At 43.3% G+C, this 9,848-nt stretch overlaps 1 protein-coding gene across 3 annotated transcripts in view; it reads right to left on the bottom strand.

The window, feature by feature from the left end:
• Positions 1-6: 6 nt before the first annotated feature.
• The window catches only part of LOC126990594 (DNA-directed RNA polymerase II subunit RPB2-like), a 78,260-nt gene continuing 68,418 nt past the window's right edge, over positions 7-9,848 (bottom strand). For 2 of the 3 annotated variants that reach the window (XM_050849280.1, XM_050849278.1), the window contains 4 exons: positions 6,551-6,714; positions 4,725-4,947; positions 4,468-4,615; positions 7-4,352 (listed from right to left, as the gene is read on the bottom strand). In XM_050849280.1, coding sequence (XP_050705237.1) covers positions 4,180-4,352; positions 4,468-4,615; positions 4,725-4,947; positions 6,551-6,714 — 708 coding nt within the window. In that variant the 3' untranslated portion in view covers positions 7-4,179. The remainder of the gene's footprint in view (positions 4,353-4,467; positions 4,616-4,724; positions 4,948-6,550; positions 6,715-9,848) is intronic. The other variant, XM_050849279.1, reaches the window with a different exon arrangement.

Genomic DNA, 9,848 nt, shown 5'->3' with positions numbered 1-9,848 from the left:
GAATAGTTACAGTATTTTGTGGACGAGTCTTAAGTTGTACGCACACTCCGAGAAGTCCTGTGCTCTCGCCCGCCGCCCGCTATAGTCTGCCCGGCGTCTCCCGGCACAGGAGCGGCCAGCGGCAGCAGGCTTGCTGAATCAACACCATTCCCATGGCAAGGAGCACCTCCTAAGCACAACGTAGCGTCTGTGTGAAATGTCCTGGTGCCACTGGGCCATGGCGATACGACATACATTCACACATTACATGTATGTTATAATATACACATTACATCGCTCGGTCACGTAAAAAGTCGCGACCTCGCGGCTCACCCGACCCTTAAAATCAGTGTACCTACCCATGTTACAGTCGCGCAGTGTGTACTAGTTAAACGAGGGCCTATTATGGTTGCACAAAAAAAATATACATACAAGTCAGGGCCCGCCTAACGATACAACATCGGGAAATGACAATGACAATAAAAACAATCATGGAAGTAACAATGAATGGGCAAGTATATACAGGGCGAAGTAAACAGGGCTAGAGTCGTGGACGTGGAAGCTCAGCACTATTCCGAGAAAACAAAACAATAGCTCGAATACTTATTTACAAGATACATCCTAGAAAAATAAATTGACTAAATTGTCATTAGGATACATGGTAATGGAGCTATTTGGAATAGTAAAAAGAAAAAGGAAAAGTCCTTGAAGAAGATTTGATACAAACTGAATCTTCGAGTCACAATGCGTACGAACTCAGCGCGGTGGGGCAACTCTTGCCTGAAGATGGTTGTACAAAGTCAGAGCCCGCTTAACAAGGCAGAACAGGGGGATGACAATGATGATAAAAAGAACCACCGGTAAGAGCAGCGATGGGTAATGGACATATGGGGCAAGGTAAACCGGTAGCGAGTCATGGACAGCTGACTCTAATTCCGAGAAATTTGAAAAGGTTAGCTCGGAAAGGCTATTTGTCACATACTTCATCCTAGAAAAGGTGAGATTCTCTAAACTGTCAATAGGATAGATTGGGATGGCATTTGTGGCCGCAGGTGACCTGCAACCTCTCTATAAGTTGAGCCTTCAGGACAGACCACTGTCACAAACACTGGTAGTGTGAAAAAGAAGTAGTGAAATCCGGAGAACCTCCTGTGGAAAAGTGATTTAGGGATGAAGTGATGATGGAGACAACTCTCTAGAGCTTTAGAAGCATCTGACTGGGTCAGCACCACTAACTCCTGATACTCCGTTTTTCAGGTCTACAGCACTATAAAAGAAAATCCTGTCACCAAGTTGTGAAATCACCATTGTAACAAATCTCACTGAAATATACAAATCCAGCATAAACAGTTAAAGTAATTCCAGCATTAATAAACATCAAATTAAAAAGACAAATTTCCACCTATCCTCCGACCGGAACGAACGTGGATGACTGACATTTTTGATGTCAAAAATAATTCCCGTAACGGTTAACAGTGGTATGTCAAGGAAAAGGTAAGTAAGTAAAACTTGTCTGCATACTTCCAAAGTTGAAAGGTATTCACATGCTGGTTACAATAAAAGTTAGGGACAGCATCTGCCCAAGTGTGGTTAAGTCTGTCTTTGCAGAGAAAAAGTCTGTTTTAAGCAGAAGCACATGAGGTTCAAGGTTAAATTGTACCTATCCCTATGTTAGTCTACACCCTCGGTTATTACGGCTCCAAGTAAATTAAGGAGACAGACTGCCTTGCATCAACTCAGCAATAAAAGAAAATAGTGGGTTAGAGTGAAAAGTATAACTCAAGCACTCCCTTCTCGCATGAAAAAGATGCAGGCAAAAGCTCAGGAACCAAATAAATTAGCAATTGCGAGAACGCAGGTTATAGTCGTGTGTTGGAAAGATAGACAAAGCATCGTCAGGCTGAGGCAAACAGGCGGTTCTCGCTGGTTCAACTAAAGCCGAATCGATGACCTCAGGCTGGGCGTCTGTCTTTTTGAGGCGATCACCATGCACAATTTCATATGAATTAAAAATGAGATCATAAAGCGCAAATTTGTGACCGCCTAGTTGTCTAACTATCTGGTGTGGGCACACGAATTTAGGGGACAACTTCGAATGTCTCTCTGGAACTCAAATCATAACAAAGTCACCCACTTTCAAGGAAACAGGGGCGGCACGCTTGTGTTGCTGCAAGCACATAGCCTCCGATGTAGCCTGTAGTCTCTCTCTGACGTTTCTATGAATATCTGTGAAAACCTTGAGTTGAACCTTACAATAATCATCTACATTATATACAAGTGAATGAGAACTACTAAGCAGGTCATACGGGAGTCTCTTCTCAACTCCAAAAACTATGTAGTGGGGAGATTGTCTCGTTGACTCACAAACACGGCTGTTTATGCTTGCTGCAACATATGCTAGCCAGTCCTCCCATGTATGCTGAAGTCCGCTAACGACCGGGCGCAAGACATCTAAAATCTTCCTATTCGCGCGCTCAACAAGGCCGTTGCTGGCTGGGTGATAACTGACTGTAAAAGATTGTGTAATGGCAAACTGTTTGCATATTTCTGCTAAAAGTTGACTTCGAAACTCAGTTCCATTATCACTTAACAACACTCTAGGTGTGGAGTACTGACACATTAGATGGGTTATCAGGGCATGAGCAATGGCCTTAGCAGATTTATCTTTCACCGGGGCTAAAACAACGTACCGAGACAAGTGATCTACACAAACTAAGAGGTACCGAGAGCCCTGGTGGCTGGCGGGAAGCTGTAGCAAGTCAATAGAAACTACATCCCAAGGCCGGGCAGGGGGCGGGTATTCTAGGATCGGCGCAGGCCTAGGCACCGTCCCTTTATGTTGGGCACACTTGACACACTTAGCCACATACGAGTCAATATCTACACACATAGTTGGCCAAAAATAGACCGCTCGGGCCGCTGTTAGTGTGCGCTCCCTCCCTGGGTGACCAGCAATGACCACGTCATGAATTAAGTTCAGCACCGCCGGTACATAACACTCCGGTATCACAAACTGTGCGACAGACTCCTTTTTGCGGTAGCTGTGGGAGACTTGTTTCGTCACCCGATTCCAGAGCGTATATTACTTTACCCCAAACGTCATGGCGACGCTGGGCTGCTGCTAAATCCCTAAGACAGAAATTTTGAATTTCAGTAAGCGCTTCTGCCACTGAGCCAACAGGTACGTTCCTAGACAGTGAATCCTCGACGACATTCGCACAGCCAGGTAAATACTTAAAGGTTGGCCCAAACTCCTGGATAATCAGGTACCACCGTGCGAGTCAACCGGTGAGGTTTCTACCCTTAAAAAGCTCGGTGACTGGCGCATGGTCCGTAAAGACAGTGACAGGATAGCCAAGGATAATATCCCTAAAATATTTAAGAGCCCAAACAACCGCTGGGTTTCCTGGTGGGTCACTGAATAGTTTGACTCAGCCTGGTTTAAAGTACGACTTGCGTACGCAATAGCGCAATTTTTACCGCGAGCGTCCGGTTGCATCAAAACAGCACCAAGACCTAGGGCTGAGGCATCTGTAAAAAGTGTAAAAGGGACGTTGTAGTCCGGGAATGCCAAGGCTGGAGCGTTGATTAACGCTGACTTCAAGTCTGTAAAACTCTTGTGGTGTGGGGCATTCCAATGAAAAGGGACCTCTTTCTTTAAAAGTTGCATTAGAGGCGAAGCAATTTTGGCAAAACCTTGTATGAAAGGCCTATAGTAGCCGGACAACCCAAGGAAAGACCGAACGTTTTCGACGGTTTGGGGTTGCGGAAAATTCTTTATATTTTATCGTCCATCGTGTGGACACCATCTCCATCAACAGTGTGGCCTAAAAAGGTGATTTTTGGCTTTAAAAATTCACATTTAGTCAGCTTGGCCTTAAGGCCAGCGCCTCTGAGTTTAAGCAGAACTGCTTCTAGTTTAGCTAGGTGACTGTTGCCAACCTTGCTACAGATGATTAAATTATCTAAATATGCATAGACTTCTTTACCGTGTAGCAGTGACGGGCCAAATTTGTGCCATGATATAACCCCCCAAAAGTAGGTGATACATAATCTGATCACAAATGCTTTGATATATATTATGAAATGGCTTGTGTGAGGAGTGATTTTTTCTCATTTTTCTTGCTTGGAGGGACCATTAAGAAACATGATCCACGCTGCTACCACCACCACCGGGTTAAAATGGACAACTCTGGAGAGTCATGACATACAAACCTCCTCTTGCATTCCTGAACGTCTGGTCTCAGCATCTTTGTAGGAGCGATAGAAGCAGGACCGGAAAAATCCCCTTTCAACAGCAGAAAGGTTCATAATGACAGAATCATCTTGGTTGTAGCCAGTGTAACAGGCAATGCCAACGATGGAGTTGATTCCTAAATATAAATTAATCGTATTAAAACATGGTACCAGTACTAGCTTATTTATCAAATGATCAATGTTGCTTTTGTCATAATTCAAATTCAAATTAGCTTAAATGAGTAACTTTACCTGCAGGCAACTCTCTGAAGCGAAGGTACTCCATTGATCTGGTGGTGACAAGAGGTTTTTGAGGGTAGAAGAGTACATGGGCAAGCGTGTCCATCCTGACATGGAAGTTGGTTATGTAAACGCCCATAGCTTGCTTACCCATAGCACTCTGTTTGGGGAGAAATTATCATTGATGTCACAATCTCCATGGCGAGTGGTTTATAAATCTTATCCATTGAAGAATTTTCAATTCTTAACACACACACAAAATCTCATACCTGGTAAGTGTTACAGATAGACTGGTTGTGATCAGGGAATGGGATGATTGAGGCACACACTCCCAGCACCATGGCTGGGTGGATTTCACAATGAGTGTAAGTGTTGCAGTAAGATTTGTCCTCCTCAGAGTCCAGATCTTCAAGTAACATTGCAATCATAATTGTCTCTTGTTCTGAACAATCAATATATTCCACTGCACCACTTGCCATCAAGTCTTGCCAACTGTAACAAAAAATTGTGAGCAAGTAAAATACAGATAAAAATTAACCCTTTCCTTGCGTGCAGTGCGGACGCGACTATCCCCTCAGGCGCAGTCGGGGAGCCCAATGGGGGGTCTCTTTTAACCTCTGTATCTCAAAAACTATTCATCACAGCTAAAAACAAAAACACCATTGGAAAGAGGAGGTCCAGATCTATAGGAGTCAGTTATGTATGCCTCTCTTGTGAACATACATGCACGGTCAGGGAGTGTTGAATGTGAACATTTACGTCGGTGCGTGCGGGATGATCAGCCATTATGAAGGAGCTGCGGACATCTTTTCTTCAGATTCTGGCAAGGGAGTATTGCCAACTGCAATATTTACAACTATTTGGTCAAAGAATCAGTCAGGTGATAGGTGAAGCTATGCAAAAATACCACTATATTGGGCAAGAACATCCACCAGTTACTCGTCCGTAGATTTGCCGCGCTGGGCTGATATGATTTTCCACCAAATTTAGTGAAGAACCCACTCAATTGGCAATCCTGTGTTGTGAGAATTAGTGTTGGAACACTCTCATACGCAGGAGATTTGAGTGCGGGTGGAGGTCGCAGCGAGCGTTTAGCGCCACCAGCAAATATGCCTAACGCCCGCTGCAAGCGTTTAGCAATGAAAGAGTTAAGAAAGTTGGAAAGTTTGGTTTAGTCGGCGCAACATCTGTGGTCATATGCCGGAGAGAGACAGAAGGGAAAGGAATTATAGGAGAAGGGAACACATCCCAGGAGACGGGACACAACCCCCAATTAATACCTGGTACCCATTCACTGCTGGGTGGACAGGGGCGTAGGGTATCGGAAAAGCCGCCCAAATTTTTCTACTCCGCCCGGGAATCGAACCTGGGCTCTCTCGTTTGTGAGCCGAGTGTGCTAACCACTGCACCACGAAGCCCCTGAAGCCCCTTAATCCTTTCATTGCTAAACGCTTGCAGCAGGCGTTAGGCATATTTGCTGGTGGCGCTAAACGCTCACTGCGAGCTCCACCCGCACTCAAATCTCCCGCGTATGAGAGTGTTCCAACACTAATTCTCACAACACAGGATTGCCAATTGAGTGGGTTCTTCACTAAATTTGGTGGAAAATAATATCAGCCCAGCGCGGCAAAAGTACGGACGAGTAACTGGTGGATGTTCTTGTCCAATACAGCGGCATTTTTGCATAGCTTCACCTATCACGTGACTGATTCTTTACCCAAATAGTTGTAAATATTGCAGTTGGCAATACTCCCTTGCCAGAATCTGAAGAAAAGATGTCCGCAGTTCCCTCAATACGGCTGATCATCCCGCACGCACCGACGTAAGTGTTAACATTCAACACTCCCTGAACGTGCATGTATGTTTGCAAGAGAGGCATACATAACCGACTCCTATAGATCTGGACCTCCTCTTTCCAATGGTGTTTTTGGTTTTTAGCTGTGATGAATAGTTTTTGAGATACAGAGGTTAAAAGAAACCCCCTATTGGGCTCCCCGACTGCGCCTGAGGGGATAGTCGCGTCCGCACCGCGCGCAAGGAAAGGGTTAAAAATTAAGATGATAACAACTATTTGCACGCACAAGAAGTTCCGTACCTGAAGTTGTTGTACTCTCGCTCCTTGAGAAGATCAATGTGTCTTTTCTTCAAAAGCAGTTGACCATTTTCCACAACCAAAAGAGGGCGACAGATTCGACCAGCATCTGTGTAGATACGAATCTCCCTGTCTCTGTTGTCGTGAACCAGACACACCTGTAAATACTGTACTAGGTATTCATTCACGCCACCATCAGCACTGTAATATATAATGAACCTTTGATTCCACAGATTCATATGGATATGTCCTGTAACAAAAGCTTAATTTTCTGAGATACAATGAATTATAGTTCTGTGAGTTGAAGAGAAGCTTTTCAAGGACAAACATTGCCTTTGTATAATCAATTGGAGCTTTCCACCAATTTGCTAGCTCTTACCCCTGTACCCAAGATTGCCTGAGAGGAACACCCGCTACACACCACTACTTTATCCCTGCCATATTTCAGCACTTTGTCTTCATTGTCATCTGCACAGTGGTGGGCACCAATCACTTTTTTGCTGTTCCGATCCCCGATCATCCGATCACTTTGGGCAACTGATCCAATTCCGATCATCCGATCATTTTTTTTTTTTTTTATGTTCTGCTGTTCCAATCACTTCATTCCAATCATCCGATCATTAAAAATATAATAATTATTATTAATATTTTTATAAAATAATAATTACAAGAAACACCTATTTTAGGCGTTCTTCAAGTAATAATTTCAAGTAAGTAATAACTTAATTATTTGCTTATAAATATCTCTATTTTTCCTCTTTCTTTTGGTATATAGGACAGGCTAAAGAAAAAAAGTTATTTTAACTTCTTATTTTAGGCATTTATTTAAGTGTACCCTTTTTATTCAGTTTATGAAAGTATGAAAAAGGAATTATGTTCACTATTCCAACTATTGTTTGAAGTTGATTTAGATTTTTGACAAATATTTGTCATTTTTTTAGTATTTTATCATATATATTTAGGAAACATTTTTTTTACTATTGTAAAAAAACAAATGATAGTGATCATTAATCTCCTATCCTTCCTGATCAAATACCTTTCGAATAAAATAAATTGGTCCATAAATAAGGGAGTTACAAGAAAAACATAGCAATAAGGTTTTGATTATATGTGAGCAGGGTAGGACACGTAGGGCTTAACCCCTTCAATACGATGACGCCTACGTAGGCGTCATATTTCTATTCTGTTTCTTCTTCTATTGAGTTGTCCCGCACTTTGTGTTGGTTACTAAGTAAAGACGCCGTATGCTGTCCTTGAAATCCTATTGCTCCTCCCACCATCCTTGTTCCCACCAATCACAAAAAATGAGCTACAGTATGCACCGCCTTCTTCCCGCCTTGTGTCTAAAATTAGGAAGTCTCATTGGCTGGCTGGCTCTCTCTCTCTCTCTCTCTCTCTCTCTCTCTCTCTCAGACACCGAGGCGCCGACCAACGTTGCCAGATTGTCGTACTCGGCCTCCTGTCTGCCAATTTCCGACCCAAAAATCTGCCTCCTCGACCCAATAATTGCCTTCATATACAGTTATCATTAGAATGGTTAATTATTGGTGTGTTTTGGCAATAGTTATGGCTCAGAAACCGGTAAATACGAGGCTACGAGTATGATAATCTGGCAACGGTGGCGCCGACACCATCACGTCTCACCCACCTCTCTCTCTCTCTCTCTCTCTCTCTCTCTCTCTCTCGCTGATAATTTCTCGACATTCTTCCTCCTCTACACAGTCATCTGCTTTCTCTATTTCTTTCCCCCTTGCCCCTTTCTCTCCTTTCTTTATTTCACTTTTTTTTTTTATTTCGCGTTGACGCAATTTATATTATGCATAGCAGGTATATGTTGACTCGTCGTGTATGCTGCTTTGCAAATACGGGATACATGTAATGAGGGCTCTCAGCAGCATAATATACGGAGGCGACAAGCAGATACATGCCGGCTCAGGTTTCCCGCGGCCGAGCACGCCGTATATCAGCCAGGCGGGCTTTTTGAACATCCGGCGCGAAGGGGTTAAGTTGGATAAGTTCAGGTTCAACAAAGACATAGGCAAGAATTGGTTTACCAACAGAGTGGTGGATGAGTGGAATACACTTAGCAGTCATGTGGTGAGCGCCAACACGATAGATACATTCAAGAAGAGGTTAGATACGTTCTTGGATGGGAGGGGTAGGGGGTTTAGATTGGTGCCGTGAGCTGGGCGGCATGTTGCGCTGTCTCGCGAGACCGCCTTCCTCCTCCTCCTCTTGTTGTGGTAGGGAGGGGAGAGGATACGGGATGGTGCGGTGAGGCGTTTGGCTTGCAGTGCCACATTGGGCTCACAGGAGCTTCCTTGTATAGGCCACCCTGTCTGTTGCAGACTTAAGAAAAAGCTACCTCATTAATCACATTTACTGAGATGCAAGGGGTGCAGGTTATCTCATTTATCACATTTACTGACATACAAGGGGTGTAGGTTATCTCATTTATCACATTTACTGACATACAAGGGGTGCAGGTTATCTCATTTATCACATTTACCGACATACAAGGGTGTAGTGTACCTCATTTATCACATTTACTGACATACAAGGGGTGTAGGTTATCTCATTTATCACATTTACCGACATACAAGGGGTGCAGGTTATCTCATTTATCACATTTACCGACATACAAGGGATGCAGGTTGCCTCATTTATCACATTTACAAAGGTGTAGGTTATCTCATTTATCACATTTACCGACATACAAGGGGTGGAGGTTATCTCATTTATCACATTTACCGACATACAAGGGGTGTAGGTTATCTCATTTATCACATTTACCGACATACAAGGGGTGTAGGTTATCTCATTTATCACATTTACCGACATACAAGGGGTGTAGGTTATCTCATTTATCACATTTACCGACATACAAGGGGTGCAGGTTATCTCATTTATCACATTTACCGACATACCTCATTTACCTCATTTACTGACATACAAAGGGTGCAGGAAAAAACTTTCATATTTCAAGCAATTTTCAAATTAAAAACATACGTCAACATTTACTTTTAAAAAGATTAAAAAAAAAATCAGGTGGAACGTATCGCGATAGGCAGTTGACAAGCCACGGTACTGTGTTGCAATTCATCCACCCTTTGTATGTAAACAAATCCCGTGCATGCGCAGATTGGATGGGATGTCTTAGGATATGTGGATAGCAGATGACACCACACCGGTTAGGACACGTAGTAATGAGTTTAAGTTGGATAAGTTCAGGTTCAACAAAGACATAGGTAAGAATTGGATTACCAACAGTGGTGGATGAGTGGAACAGACGTAGAAGTCA

This window comes from Eriocheir sinensis, unplaced genomic scaffold (genome assembly GCF_024679095.1).
Source record: "Eriocheir sinensis breed Jianghai 21 unplaced genomic scaffold, ASM2467909v1 Scaffold18, whole genome shotgun sequence".
In the NCBI taxonomy this organism is placed as follows: Eukaryota; Metazoa; Arthropoda; class Malacostraca; order Decapoda; family Varunidae; genus Eriocheir; species Eriocheir sinensis.
Note: the sequence above shows the minus strand (reverse complement) of the source record. Positions and strands in the feature narration are given on the sequence as shown.